The 15,762-nt window shown below is 49.1% G+C and overlaps 1 protein-coding gene across 3 annotated transcripts in view; it reads left to right on the top strand.

Annotated features, from left to right (window-relative positions):
- The window catches only part of Ints4 (integrator complex subunit 4), a 94,451-nt gene that overhangs the window by 67,636 nt on the left and 11,053 nt on the right, over window positions 1–15,762 (top strand). For 2 of the 3 annotated variants that reach the window (XM_048359648.1, XM_048359646.1), the window contains exons 22-23: window positions 6,397–6,517; window positions 10,578–10,974. In XM_048359648.1, coding sequence (XP_048215605.1) covers window positions 6,397–6,517; window positions 10,578–10,756 — 300 coding nt within the window. In that variant the 3' untranslated portion in view covers window positions 10,757–10,974. Of the gene's footprint in view, window positions 1–6,396; window positions 6,518–10,577; window positions 10,975–11,921; window positions 11,925–15,762 lie in introns of those variants that run through there. The other variant, XM_048359647.1, reaches the window with a different exon arrangement.

The raw sequence follows: 15,762 nt of genomic DNA, 5'->3' as shown, positions 1-15,762 counted from the left end.
TGCGCATGCACGCGTGCACGTGCATGCGTGCACACACACTGTAGATACAGTAACACGTGCCTATTCTCGTCACGCTCAGGAGGCTGAGATGGGACGATCACAAGCCCAGGAGTTCAAGACCAATTTAGAAAACTTAGAAAATCTCAGAAAAAAATAAACTGATCTTTTTTTTTTTAATATCTTCTTTTTTTAAAAAATTTTATTATAAAACTGATGTACAGAGAGGTTACAGTTTCATACGTTAGGCATTGGATACATTTCTTGTACTGTTTGTTACCTTGTCCCTCATACCCCCCTCCCCTCTTCCCCTAAACTGATCTTTTATTATACTGATTTTAATTGAAGTCCTTTTCAGGCTGTAGTTAGGTCAGCTGGTAAATAAGTTTTATGGGTAGAAGTGATCCCTAGAAACGATTACTTTTTCCAAGTCAAATATGTTAGGGACAGATAAGATTTCAATAGCAACACTAGTAGAGGTAGGATAGCTTTGGGGAGAATAATAGAATGATATTGTTCAAGATACATTGTACTCAATTCCAGGTATCAGTAGCTCATGCTTATACTCTTAGCATCTCAGGAGGCCGAAATCTTAGGATCCAGATTTGCAGCTAGTTGGACAAACAGGAGAGACTCTTGTCTTCAGTTAACCAGCCAAAACTGGAATTGGAGGTGTGGCTCAGGTGTTGTACAGCATCAACTTTGAGCAGAAAAAGCCAAGCTACAGTACGAAGTGTCCTTAGTTTAAGTCTAAGTACTAGTATATACTCTCCCCAAAATATAATACATTGTATTCATTAATTGACTTGTTGCAATGAAACTCTTTTGTACGACTACTTTATATATATATGTATATGTATGTGTATATGTACATATATATACACATATATATGTATTTACAAATCTATACACACGTGTGTGTATGTGTATGTATGTATGGGTCTTTCTTGGTGCTGGTACGGGGGCTTGGACTCAGGGCTGAGACACTGTCCCTTAGCTTTTGTGCTCAAGGCTGGCTCTCTACCGCTTGAGCCACAGCTCCACTTCTGGCTTTTTGCTGTTTAGTTGTATATAAGAGTCTCACAGGGCTGGGGATATGGCCTAGTGGCAAGAGAGCTTGCCTCGTATACATGAGGCCCTAGGTTCGATTCCCCAGCACCACATATACAGAAAACGGCCAGAAGTGGCGCTGTGGCTCACGTGGCAGAGTGCTAGCCTTGAGTAAAAAGAAGCCAGGGACAGTGCTTAGGCCCTGAGTCGAAGGCCCAGGACTGGCCAAAAAAAAAAAAAGAGTATCACAGCTGGTTTCAAAACACAGTCTTCAGATCTTAGCCATCTAAGTAGCTAGGATTATAGACATGAAACACCTCCACCTGGCAACTTAAAAGATAATTATTTTTTGGTATTGCCAATGCTGGGGCTTGAACTCGGGCCTGGGTGCTGTCCCTCAACTTCCGTGCTCAACGCTAGCGTTTCTACCACTTGAGCCACGGCTCCATTTCTAGCTTTTTTTTTTTTTGGTAGTTGACGATAAGACTCTCACAGACTTTCCTGCCCAGGCTGTCTTTGAACCATGATCCTCAGATCTTGGCATGCTAAGTAGCTAGGATTATAGACATGAGCCGCCCACACCTAGCTAATTTTTTAAAAGTTTAAAATATTAAAAAAAAAAAGAGACACCCAATTGAGCCCCACAGTTTAGCTTAATCCTCCCACTCATCCTTTTATCCATCCTACCATATATTTGTTTATTACTTTGCAATCAGCTGGGAGACAGGCAAATGAAAAGGCAATTATGAAGCAGAAGGTCAGTGATTTGACTTGGTAAGTGAAGAATGGGGGAAGTCAAGGAAAGAAAGGGAAGGCTTTGTGGAGTTGTTGGTGCATCAGTAGGGTTGGAAAGGATGAATACAAGCAAAGAAGAGAGAAAGGAGATCCTCTAGGCAAAGGGTTTGAGGAAAAGCAGGATGTGATAACACTAGCAGTTAGGATAATCAGAAGACAGAATTGTCTGAAGCAGGCAAAGAAAGCTTCCTAGAAGAGGTAAAAATATCAAGTTTGGGAGATGCTACTTTTGTTCTCTGATGACAATAGACTGGTGTTCTAGAAGCAAATCACACCTTTGTAGTTCAGAGAGAGAACTTATTCTGAGCTTGCTATGAAGTGATAATGTAGTGGGGGGGGGGGTTATCCCCCTTATTAGTAGTTCTCACTTTTCCACATTCAAAAAGACTGAAGAGCTGGGTGCTGGTAGCATACGCTTATAATCCTAGCCACTCAGGAGGCTGAGATGTAGGGACCACAGTTTGAAGCCAGCCCAGGCACCTAGAAATTCTTATTTCCAAATAACCACCAAAAGGCTGGAGGTGGAGCTTAGGCTCAAGTGGTAGAGTAACTAGCCTTGAGTAAAAAAGGAACAGTGTCCGTGCTCTGAGTTCAAACCTAGGGACCACTCCTCCCCCCAAACAGAAAAAGTATTGATGAACTAGCCTTAGTCTACAGCTGTAAAATCAGAATCTTGATGGTAGGGTTTGCCTGTATTAGCAGTATTCTTTTTCAGAGCTTTTACATGTTTCCAGTATGCTGTCAGTGATTCTAATAAGAACCAGTTTCACAGTGGCGTGAACAGTTCCCTGACCAGTGAAGCGTCCAGGTGATTGGCAGCTCCTCTGCGGTACCCTGTCCTGAGCAGTCCCCTGGGAGGCCCCTCCACTCCCTGCCCTGGTTGATGCTTCTGCAGGTAGTAGCAAAGCAGAGTCTCTGGGAACTCCATTCATCGACACCTTCGTCTGTTGCAGGCCATCTGTATTACGCCTAGGGTTTAGAAGAGACGTGGTTTTCAGTTGTTTTTTTTTGAAATTCAGAACATGTCGATCACTTTATTTTCAGATCTATGTAGGTCATAGATTTTTAATCCTTCCTCTTAGGAGTGGTACAGAAACGAAGGAAAGCTTCAGCAATTCGAGAGGACTTGAGGCCTTTCACTGAGGGCAGTTAAATTGAGAATTCTGGGAGGCTCTGCTGCCTTGATCCTTTTTTTCTCTTCTTCTTGTTTGTTTTTGTTGCTGGTACTGGGGTTTGAACCCATTGCTTTCCTCTAGAATCACACACCGAGCCCTTTTTTTGAGACAATCTTGCTGGTCTTCAGACAGGCTGATCTGGACCTCATAACCTAACTTCCTCTTCTCTACCCCTGCTTTTTAGCTACTACTGCTCCCAGTACTTGTCTTTAAGCAGGATCTGGAAGCTGGGCCTTCTGCAGCAGTAGATTTGGGCCACAGAGCCTGGGATAGAGTGAGGACCACTTGCATTGGTTGATTTTTATCACTTTGACAGAATGCCTGAGAAAAACTATTTCTAGGAGGAAGGACTTGTTCCAGCTCACAGCTTCAGTTCATTTTCCCATTTATTGGTTGGATTATTTGTCTTGCTGTGTAACTTTTTAATAGCCCTTTATATATTCTCGATATTAATCTTTTATCTGTTAAATAGCTGGCGCTGATTTCTCCTGTGGGCTATTTCTTCACTCGGGTAATTGTTTCCTTTGCTATGTTGAAGCCTTTCAGTTTGATTCAGTCCCCTTTGTCAGGTTAGTTCTTGCTATCATTTCCTGAGCTTCCGAGTCCCATTCAGGAAGGCGTTGCCTGAAGTTTCAGTTGTTACATCAAGTTCTTTGATCTATTTTGTAATTGCTTTTGCACCACATGACCAAATTTCAGTCTCTACATGTGGATATCTAGTTTGCCCAGCACCATTGGTTGGAGAGGCTGTTTTTCTTTCCAATATTTGTTTTGGGCATCTTTGTTGGAAAACACATGGCTATATCTTAAGTGGGCTTGCTCTGTAGTAAAAATTTTTTTTTGGTAGTATTGGGCTTTGAACTCAATGCTTTGTACTTGCTGGACAGGTGCTTTACTACTTGATTCATGTACCTGGGTTTTGTTTTTTTGTCTTAGTTTTTTTTGGGGGGTGGTGCCAGTTCTAGGACTTGACCTCGGGTTCTGGGTACTGTCCCTTAGCTTTTTCGTTTTTGTTTTGTTTTGTTTTGTTTTTGCCAGTCCTGGGGCTTGAACTCAGGGCCTGAGCACTGCCCTTGGCTTCTTTTTTTTTTGGGGGGGGGGCCAGTCCCGGGCCTTGAACTCAGGGCCTGAGCACCATCCCTGGCTTCTTCCCGCTCAAGTCTAGCACTCTGCCACCTGAGCCACAGCGCCCCTTCTGGCCATTTTCCATATATGTGGTGCTGGGGAATCGAACCCAGAGCTTCATGTGTAGTAGGCAAGCACTCTTGCCACTAGGCCATATTCCCAGCCCCCCTTGGCTTCTTTTTTGCTCAAGGTTAGCCCTCTACCACTTGAGCCACAGCGCCACTTCCAGCTTTTCCAAATATGTGGTGTTGCGGAATTGAGCACAGGGCTTTGCGTATACGAGGCGAGCACTTTACCACTAGGCCATATTCCCAGCCCCGCCCTTAGCTGCTGCTTTCAGCACTGGCGTTCTACCACTTGAGCCACAGTTCCACTTCCAGCGTGTTAATTGGAGTCTTACAGACTTTGCTACCTGGGCTAGCTTGTAATGGTAATCCTCAGATCTCAGTCTCCCGAGAGCCACCAGCACCTAGCACCTTAGTCATTTTTCAGGTAGGATGTCATACTTTTGCCTAGCGTCAGACTGGAATCCTTTTACCTTGTTCTCCCTCATACCTCAGATCACAGGCTTGTTATACCATGGCTGGCTTATTTCTTGAGATGAGATCTTTTTTCCTTGTGAAGGTTTTTTCCTGAACTGTCCTTGAACTTTGATCTTTCTACTTCCACCTCTCAAGCTGGGAGCATAGGTACAAGCCGCTATAGTCAGCCTTTCTATAGTATAACTTGAAGTTGGATTGTGATACTCTAACATTATTCTTTTTTGCTCCTAATTGCCTTGGTTATCTGAGGTCTTTGTGCTTCTAAATGAAAAGAAATTTTTTTCTATTTCTGTGAAGAATGCCATTGGAATTTTGCCAGAGGTTGCATTAACTTTGTAACTCAATTGTAGTAACGTAGCTATCTTTGCAATATTCTGATTCACGACCATGGGTCATCTTTCTATCTCCTAGCAACATGTGAGCTTTGCAGGAGGACATTTCATACGCAGACATCTTACACTGTGTTACATGCATTTTCATATCACACAGCATAAAGGGAGAGCGGTAGCCGGCCGGCCTGGTGCTTTCTGATGACGAGGCTGATGGGGGAGGATGGCTTGACCCGAGATTGCGGCTCTCTGTAGTCAACCTCGCGAGCGGGGCTGTGTCTGTGAGCAGCTACTGAGCTCTAGCCTGTCCAGCACAGCAAGACCCTGTCTCGAAGTAAGCAAGCAAGCCAGGTGCTAGTAGCTCATGCCTGTGACTCTAGCTACTCAGGATACTGAGATCTGAGGAGCACAGTTCAAAGTCACTCCAGGCAGAAAAATCTATGAGACTTTTATCTCCAATTAACCAGCAAAAAGAAATCAGAAGTGGAGTATGATTCAAGAGGTGGAATGCCACGCAAGAGCATGAGTCTCTTTAGTTCAAACCCTAACGTCGGCATGTATATACTCTCTCACACACACACACACACGCACACACGCACGCACGCGCGAAATGCAGAATCAGGGAGAAATCCCAAGAAATGGAGAAATATGAAAGATGGGGAGAGATGTTTGCCTTCCTAAATTTCAAAGTTGAGAGAACTGTGTGTCCCCTGCTCAGCCCTTATCAATAGGATTGCGTAGTGCAAGTCCTGTCTGATCCAAGATCAGCTTCATTTATTCCTTAGGTTCATTTGTACACAGTAGCATGTAATAGGCCAGCCACTACGTAGCTGGGGGGGCGGGGGGGGAGGGCCCGGGAAGGTGGGAAGAAGTCCCAACTGATTTGTGAGATGTGAAAACTTAGCCAAAGACTTGAGCAGGCCTTTTAACTGACTGTTCTCTGAAGACATATACATGCTTTGTTTGGTGTTGGAAATGTAATACCGGTAATACAATTAAACTCTTAAATCATGGTGGTTGGTGGCAAATGCTGGGCTCTGGTATGATTCAGATCCAAGAAGGGAACGGCCATTCTGATGAGGTGCGTGGTGGGGTCTTCTCACTCAGAATTCATAGGCTAACCTGTCCCAACTTAGTAGCGACGTTCTGTTCTTCTCGCTCCTTTGCCATCGGTTGGAGGAATGTTCACCGACCCTGCTTGTGCTGGGACGGGGGAGGGCTATTGGGGTGTCTGCTATGTTGCTGTCCCCTCCAGAGGTAGGCTTTCACGACGGCCATCTTCATTCGCGGATCTGGAGGTTCACATTAGACACCACCGCCAATTTTCTTAGCTCACCCATCTTCTGCTTTTATTCACTTCTTTTCACTTGTGTTCCCTCTTAGGTTCTATATCCCGATGGCCAGGCTCAGGTGATCCACCCCAAGCCTGCCGACTTCCGGAATCCTGGCCCGGGCCGGCACCGGCTCATCACGCAGGTGTACCTTTCCCACACTGCCTGGACAGGTAACGGGCCAGTGGAACGGGGCGGGAAAAGGGCTTCCGAGAGATGACAACACCTTGAGCTTTTTTTGAAGTTTGAATAAAAACAAGATATTTGAATCATGAATGCTGAAGATTAAACTTGAGTCCTTAACAAGTTCATAAGCTAAAACTGGCCACGTGCGGATAACTGTGCTGTACTGGCAGAGGAGGAACAAGATGGATGAGACATAGAGATGTGTAGGAGGCGCCCATCCTCCCCGGCCGCCATCGATTGGTGGTGTGCCCTCAAGCTGGCAGCGTCGAGTCTGTCTCTCCATCTTGAGAATGAAGATCATTCTCAACCTATACATTTGTAAGGAAGACTACTCGGGAAATTATAGTTTCATATTTCTTACAAAAAGTTAGAAAATCACTGTTCTCTTGTACCTGAATAGTTAAGTTTATACTCATGAAAAAAGTAAAATGTTAAGTATGTTCACAAAGCAGTGAAACAGAACCTCACTAGTTTGTGAAAGGAGAGTGAGGTGGTGTTTTTTTTTTTTTAATCTGTAAGAAGAAAATGAGAGAAAAGATGACATTTTAAAGTTGTAAAGTGTCTTTGGAAACATTAGCAATTCGGGCTTTAAAAGACCCTCAAATAATAGAAGGCAGAGGTGTTTCCCGTCACTGCGCCTGGTTTAGGAACATGACTTCTACTAGCAAAAGTGGACGGCGCCACTGAACTTGGTTTTGAAAGTAATGGAATGTTTTGGGGAATTCTTTCTGTGTTTTAACATACAGAAAGAACTATTTAAGGCAGGACCCAGTGGCTCCCTCCTGTCATCCTCGCTGCTCAGGCGGCTGAGATCTGAGGATTGTGGTTCAAAGCCAGCCCAGGCTGGAAAGTCCACAAGACCTTGAAAATTCACCACCAGGAGAGCAAGCAGTGGAGCTGTGTCTCAAGCGGTAGAATGCTAGTCTTGAGCAACAATGTCGCAGACAGTGCCCAAGCCTTGATTTCAAACTCCAGGACCAGTACCAAAAGCAAACAAAACCTATCTGATGGCAGCATATGTTTCCTCTCTGAAGCGTGAGGATGCGTCCTGGTGAGGTTGGTGCCGTTCCTTTGAGCCTCTCAGGATTTGGGGCCGGGCACGGTGGAGGGAGCGCCTGTCAGTCAGTTCTTCTACCCAGGACTTGCCTCCCTGAGCGCCCCTTATCTCACGTCTTGCACTCCTTGGCGTTCGTACCACATGAAAGTCAGTCATCACTGCAATGTCCGTGTGTTTGGGAATGAGCTCGAGATTAACCCAGGGCTTCTCACCTGGCCGGCAAGAGGTCTGCCGCTCAGCCGTCGCCCGGCCTCCAAAGTCTTTGTTGCGGGAACCCTAGCTAGGGAGAACGTTTTGCTGTGGGGCAGGATTGTTGGGGAGGGGGACAAGGCTCAGGGAAGAGATGAAAGCACGTTCAACCTTCCATGAGCTTAGAGAACTTGAAAAGGATATGGACTCCCTCTCGTTTACACACCACGTCACTGCCCAGACTGGAGTTCCGTCTCAGCTGTCTGCTCCTGAGCATGAGGTCTTGTTTCTTCTTAAGACGTCCTAGTTCACCACCCATCTTCCTTCACGCGAGGAGGAGGCCCCCACTGCCAGGCTATTGTCACTCAAGACTCGCTTCCAAAATTTGCTTCTCAGTTACTGCTACTAATCCTCATTTAAAAATTTCATCCTCCTCAAATAATTACCCAAGGGGTTTTTAACATGTCCTTTCATGTGTACACTGCACCTGGATACGTGCCCCCCCTTCCACCGTTGTCTGCAAATTCCCACTTTCATGCTCCGCATCACACCTGTCTGTCCTTGCCGTCTCATTGACTGTTTGCTTGGCCTTCTCTCTCATGAGAATGTGGGCTTCCCTGGAGCAGAGAATATGCTGTCTTTACTTCTAGAGCCTCTGTTTCTGTTGCTTGACTTGTCGTAGAATCGAGGTACCCGCGACGTATGCCTGTAACCCAAGCCTCTCGTGAGGGTGAGCTCTGGGGATCGCAGTTCAAAGACAGCCTGGGCTAAAAAGTCCATGAGACTCTTAGCTCAGTTCACCGTCATGGATCCCAGTTGATCTTGTCTCCAGTGCACCTGCACAACACTGGGAGTGAGGGTATGACTCAAGTGGTAGGCAGCAAGCCTTGAACAGCGCCAAGTGAGAGCGCCAGGCCTTGAGTTCGAGCCCCAGCACCGGCAGAAGCGCGCACACAAAATGGAGTACAAGGTTGTAGAATCAAAATTCACTTGATCCTGAGGCCAAGTCTGTGGTGGGCGCTCGTACTTGCCGCTTCAGAATGCGCTGACCGGCGCGGTGCTAAAGCTAGGTGCTGAAGCTGGCCCTCAGACGCCGCACATCGATGCCCGGCTTCACCCCCCCACCCTGCGTGCGAGTCTGGGGAAGTTAGCCGACCTTTCCAGTTGTCCTAATAGATTTTTTTCCAGTACTCGAAAACCCAGGGCCTTGCACTCACCGGAACCCAGGGCCTTGCACTCACCACAACCCAGGGCCTTGCACTCGCCGGAACCCAGGGCCTTGCACTCGCCGGAACCCAGGGCCTTGCACTCACCGGAACCCAGGGCCTTGCACTCACCGGAACCCAGGGCCTTGCACTCACCACAACCCGGGGCCTTGCACTCACTCACTGTGCTACTTGACCTTGTGTTCGCCTCTAGTTTTGGTGGTTACTTTGGAGATGGATTCTACCCGACTTTTCTGCCAAGGCTGCCTCCAACTGCAGTCCTCCAGATGCTAGCCTCCTGTGTAGCTAGGACAGCTGAGGTGAGCCACTGGTGCTTGCCCATCATTTTCTTAGTCTTTAAGATGAGAAAAAGAATATAAAGCAGAACGCTGATAAGCCGGTTGTATGATTCGATCCCGTTGCTGAGTCTTGGCCGAGCGCTCTCCGTTGTGTGGCCTTGGCCTTCTCGCTAGAGGAGGATTGGAGAAGGCAAAGTGGCCCTGTGGGTCTCATTACTCCATCTTCCCCTCTGACTTTTCCAAGATTTGGCTCCCTGACAGTGCTGAGCGTTCCGTTCCCTAGCGCTGGCCGGGCGGGCGGGCCAGGAATGAATGGGCGAGCTAGCTGCAGCCGCGTCCACCCTCTAGAAGGTTCTTGTGGGTCGGATGTTCCCAGGGCTCGTCTGCCCACAGCCCCTCCCACGCCGCTGTCAGGCCCGGTGACGCGGGGCCCACGCCACGCGGCTGCCCGGGGAAAGGGCCTGCTGCTCGGTGGGCCAGTAATGAGGCGGCTCCGGCCTCTGCCTAGAAGCTCTGAGCTCGGGGAGTGACCGGGAATCCTAAGCCTGCTCTGCGGGGGAGCCCGGGAGCCCGGGAGCCCTTCCTCCCCCCTCCTGATCCCTCCAGCTGCCTCCTCCTCTCAGCCTCCTAGCCTGGGGCGCAGCCTCAGCTGCGGAACCTTGGGCTCTAGTTTTACCTAGGCAGCGGGCAGCCGAGCTCATCGTGTTGGCCTTTGCACTTGCTCTTCGGTGTGGCCGGGCTCCTCTTCATTGGGGAAGCCGCGTGGTGAGCAGGCGTGGCACTGCTTCAGTTTGCACACGGAGCTCTGGTGCTATCATGGTGCGGCCCCGACAGAGCAGGAGGACTCTCCAGGGAAGCCCTGCGTGCCACAGGCCGGGCGCTCTGTCCTGAAGCCTCCGCGCCTCCTCGGCGCCCTGGCAGACTCCACGCATGCGCCACCCCCGCCGCAGCTAGCTCTCCCCTCTGCCAGCCAGCAACTCTAAAGGTGGCTTCATTTATTTTTAGTGCCAGTCCTGGGGCTTGAACTCAAGGCCTGGGCATTGTCCTGAGCTTTTGTGTTCAAGGCTGGCACTCTACCACTCGAGCCACAGCGCCACTTCCAGCTTTTTGTGGCTAATTGGAGGTGGATCTCAGGGACTTTTCACTCCTCTGAACCCAGCCGCTGGAGCAGTTAGGCTTACAGCGTGAGCCACCAGTGCCCGCTGTCATCGCCGTCTTTGCACTGCGTTCACTTGCTGTCTCTCTGAATCCCTAGCAGCCGCCCAGCTTTGCTATGATTTCTTTTCTTTTGTTCCAGAGCCGTGTCAGGTAGAAGTCCGGCTGCTGCTGGCCTACAGCTCCAGTGCCCGCATCCCCAGGTCGCCCTGGATGGAGGCTGGGGAGGGCCCTCCGCAGGTGGAGACGAGCAGCGAAGGCTGCATCCCGTTCAGCAAGCCCGTGAAGGTCTACATAATGCCGAAGCCTGCCCGGCGCTGACTGCCCGGCCCTCCTCCCGCCCTGGCCCACAAGCCCTGCCTCGGTACTGGCGGCCAGAAGCGTGGAGCACTCCACCTGGACACGGCGTAAATAACTCGTGGCCCTTACCGTCTCGCGTGGCAGCACACACAGGAGACATTATTTTTATATTAGAAAGGCAAAACTTTCATGTTTACAACACGCCCTCCCCCCCGAAATAAAGTTGTTCTTCTGATCCTTAAAAACTGTGTGTGGCTAAAGGTTCCGCATTTATAGCACAAGGTTACACATATAATTCTAAGGCGTGACACACACTGGTCAGAATTTCTAGCCACTTCCAAAGAACCGGTTATTTGAGTCACAATCTTGTTTCTTAAAGCAAGTATCTGTTTGCTTTAAGGGCAACTTCCGAGCTGACTTAATAGCCGTGCTTTTCCAGCAATGGAAGACCCTGCCAGCCCTTGGCCGTTGTGTATTGCTGGGAGGTCTCTTCTCTAACTCGGGCTGGGTCACGACTGCCTGAAGAGCTGGAGAATGCACCACTTCTACCCTAAGGGACGTTCTTGATCGTGTTTGCCATCATCCCGAGAGCCTCCTGCCTTTATTAAAGTAATGTAGAGGAATCATATTTTAGAACACAAAGCAGGGGGCTGGGAACATGGCCTCGTGGTAAAGTGCTTGCCTCGTATACATGAAGCCCTGGGTTCGATTCCTCAGCACCACAGACACAGAAAAAGCCAGAAGTGGCGCTGTGGCTCAAGTGGCAGAGTGCTAGCCTTGAGCAAAAAGAAGCCAGGGACAGTGCTCAGGCCCTGAGTTCAAGGCCCAGGACTGGCAACAATACAAAACCAAACAATAGAAGAGAAAGCAGTCTTATGGGAAAGAGGGAGCCAGGGGGAAGAAATGGTCATTTGTTGCGAAGTCTGATGTGTGGAGCTGCACGTGAGTGCGGGACAGCCGCGAGGCGGGCTGCGTGGCCGGCTGCGCCACGTGCTCTCCTGCCACGCCATCCTCACACGAGCCACGCGCTCTCCTGCCGCGCCATCCATCCTCACAGGAGCCACGCGCTCTCCTGCCACGCCATCCTCACAGAAGGCCGAGGTGAAGCCACCTCTGGGAAGACTGTGTAGTAAGTCGTGAGGCCTGAACCCAATTCAGATCCACGCGAGAGCCAGCGCAGGGGAAGCACGTGGGCACAGCATTCGCGTCTCCCGGAGTTCACGGGGCGGATTTCATTCCCGGTTCAACGGTGTCGGGAGATTGGGCGTGCGAAGAGGGGGAGCGGTCCCGAGGGTCTGCCCTCAGGAGTGGTCGGGTTAATCAGCACAAGAACAGATTTGGCGTAAGGGCAGTGTGGCTCTTTCTAGTAGTCGCCCTGGTCCTTTCTTGCCATTTTGCCTTCTGCCGCGGCCGATGCAGCATGGAGGTCCCTGTGAAACGCCAGCGGTGCCACGACCTTGAACTTCCCAGCCCCTGAACGCATAAGCCACACAATCTCCCTTCCTTACAAACTGCCTGTGCTTCAGGTATTGCTATAGCAGCAAAGACAGTAACAGCCTGCCTGTCTCTGCGTGCCTCAGTTTCCCCATCTGTAAGATAGGCTTATTGAATGGGAATGACATAGCGCTTGGTGGAAGCTGACTCTGCAGCCATTCTTGATCGTATTTGTTATTCCGAAAGCTTATAAAGTATCAGGTTGTGACTTCTGATTTGGTGCACTGAACAGTTACCTGAGTCCTCATAACCACTGAAAAGCAGGCCAAGCGCAGTTTAGAGACCTAACCCCTGCATCAGATAGGCAGTCTCGTCCCCAAGAGGTTTTAACTCTGTGGCGGCCCAGCAGACAAGAGGAGCGCAGAGACCTTCCTCGAGGTGCCACCCGTGTGTGCTCACGTTTTCGCCGCAGCGCGATCCCCAAAAGCTGCCTGTCTTGGAGATGCGGGGAGCTGGAAGCCAGCTGAACCCCAGCCTGGCTCCGACCCGACGGCCATGCCGTGAGCCCGGAGCATGAAGTGCACACATTACGAGTCCTGCCTGCTCACTGAGCCCACCGCACTGCACCTGCCAAGACCCTTCAGCTTTTCAGGTACAGTGCCCTCCATAAAGAGCCTTCCAGCGTGGCCCCGGTTTTACTTGAGGTGTCGAGCCTGTCTCATTGTTTGGTAAAACCCAAAATGTAGTCGTTTTTCTGTAAGAGGTAGACAGGCATTGTGGGGCAGGTTTTGACCTGGTATCAGAATGCAGTTTTCAGAACTGAGAATCAAGCGGACTGCATTAGGCGGTGTGGGATTTGCCAGGCGGGATGCATCTGAGCAGAGGTAGAGCAAAGCCTGGCAAGTGTGTGCACAAGGAATTCAACGCTCCGCGGAGGGATAGGCTGTCTTTCCAGTTCCTTGTTCTCGGGGATCTCAGATTCTGTAAAATATGGGAAGTTGTACTTTTTTAACTACATTTGTTTCCACGCCCTTTTTTTCATAAAATGAAAAACAGTATTATAATAGCCTTGAAAGGAGCATGAAGAGCCCTCCAGTGAGACACAGTTTAAGAGGGGTAAGCCCAGAGAGATGGGGTTAGTGATCCAGTAAAGGCTCAAGCCAGCCCGCCTGCTTCCCAGTGGGTTCTGTTTTTCACACAGCTGTCAAGAGTGACCTTTTCAGAGTTCGATCTGATCGCACCATTCTCCTGTATCTGGCCCTTTAAGCAGGTCACTCCTGATTCTAGGGTAAAAACCACCCTGTTGTGGCTGGCCGCACACCTCTGCTTTGTCCCCAGCCTCGCTCCGTGTCCTGATCTCTTTCCCCTCTAGGCCTTTGGAACCAGATCTGGAATGTGCTTTTCCGTCTGTGTCTAGTGGTTCCTTTTGTCTAGTTCTTGCCTCACTCTAGAACCCACCCCTGTCCTCTGGGGGCAGGGGGCACTGCCTGTGCTCCCGTCCATTCTGCATGCGGAGTGTTCTATCCCTGTTCTGCACACTCACGATTGCAAGCGCCTAAAGAAGACAGGCAGGGCAAGTAAAGGAAGTGTGTGGTCTGGAGGAAGGTAACAGACATTGAAGACTTGAGAGCGCCTTCTCTGTCAAAAGGCCCTTGTGGTTCCATTCTGCTTAATGCATCTGTAGATCATGTCAAGCCTACTTCATCTGGTAAAGCAAAAAAAAATTGTCAGTTTTGGGGCTTGAACTCGTCCTGGGCGCTGTCCTTGAGCTCTTTTGCTCAAGGCTAGCACTCTGCCTCTTGAGCCACAGTGCCACTTCTGGCTTTTTCTGTTTATGTGGTGCTGAGGAATTGAACCCAGGGCTTCATGTATTTGAGGCAAGCACTCTGCCACTGGGCCATATTCTCAGCCTCCTCCCTCTCTTCTGAGACAAGGTCTGTTTATGTAGCCCAGGCTGAACTTGAGTTTGTGATCTTCCTGACTTAGCTTTTGAATGCTGGAGATTACAGTTGTGCTTCACTGTAATTTATCATGCATGTAGAGCTAGACACCCCAGCGCTTACCATCCAGCTGAGCTGTCTTGCCTTTAAATAAAATAAAAACCTAGATAATATAGAAGCAGTGCTAGGGACATAGGAATTAAGAGCCGAGGGAACAGATCTAGAAGCACCTGTTGTTCTCACAAATGTGGAAAGCGCTGTACCAAGGGCACAAAGCACGACTTCCTCAGATTCTGCTGGGCGTCAGGTCTGTATTGGACTCGTTCCTGGGGTTCAGGAGCCAGCAGGTAGACTGCTAGAAAGAGATCAAAACAGTGCTGAGCGCTCACCCTGGCCCTGCTACTTGCTGGCTGGGTAAAGGTGGAAAACTCCCTTCATTTCCCATTCTGATTGTCTTGCTTCCTCTTTTCTTGCCAAGTCCCATCTTAAGTTGCTCCCTGGTGTGTGGATTGGTTCGTAGTCAACCCGGCCATCCCGGTGGGAGGACCGCATAGAGCAAAGCAGCTTTCTAAGGCAGCTGCTTCCACAACAGCGAGGGAAGAGCAGTTTGTTTAGTGAAAGCTGTGGTATCAAACCGAGTAAATGTCCAACCTCAAGTGGTTTCCAAGCAAATGTTGGTTCTGTGAATTAGTGTACATTTAATTCTTTGAAGACTCAGCCTACATGTCATATCCTTGATATCTTTCCTAATTACCTTCCTATCCTAAAAGGATAAATTATTATTTATTTATACCACTGGTCCTTCTATTATTAAAGTTCTGTCATTGTCTGTTTCATTCACATAACTGGTCAGGTACTGTAACTTAAACACTCTGTAGCTCCAAGATCCAGCCACAACAACAACTAGGTAAGAACATTAGCAATATAATCTCGTAAATGAGCAGGAAAGAGACTTGCTGAAGGAACTAATGAGATCATTCTTCTGGGCTCTAACTTTCTATGAATCTGTGAAATGATGCCATAAGTAGAGGAATAAAATTAAACAGTTTGTACAGTAACTGCTGATGGAAGGGCACTAGCAACAGTGCTTCCCAGTTATTGAGTCCTTACTCCATGCCGGGTTGTGAGCTCAGACTGTGAACTGCCTCATTTACCCAGGTACTAATATTAATATGTAAACTGTAACAATGAAATTCTGCGAGGTTACATAAATGCCTGCGCAACGAGGAGGCACAAGACTGAAGTTCAAACTGGAGGCTCCGGGACACCAAAGCCCACACTCCAAGCGCTTCACAGAGGCAAAGTTAAAGATGTGACAATGTTAGTTTACAGTCCTGTCTTTCCCAAGACTCCACAAAGGCCACTTCAGTACCCAGTGGAACGCAGACCACGGAGTCAGCAGGAGCCTTTCAAGGGCACCCGGTCCAGCCCCGCACTGCATGAGCGGAGGAGCTCACACGGCGTGGCTCGGGTTTCAGGTTAGTCCAGCGCATGCCCGAAGCCCTCGGAGGGCGTCCTCCTGCCCCTGTCACTCAGCGGCTCTCGTTTCGCTGCCCGTCACTCTGCCTTCTCCCCGCGCTTTATTTTCCTTCATAACGGATTCCCCAAACAGCACACATTTTATTTGTTGCCTTATCTTCCTTATTAGAATGG

Source organism: Perognathus longimembris, chromosome 13, assembly GCF_023159225.1.
Source record: "Perognathus longimembris pacificus isolate PPM17 chromosome 13, ASM2315922v1, whole genome shotgun sequence".
Classification (NCBI taxonomy): domain Eukaryota; kingdom Metazoa; phylum Chordata; class Mammalia; order Rodentia; family Heteromyidae; genus Perognathus; species Perognathus longimembris.
This window is presented reverse-complemented; position numbering and strand designations above follow the sequence as displayed.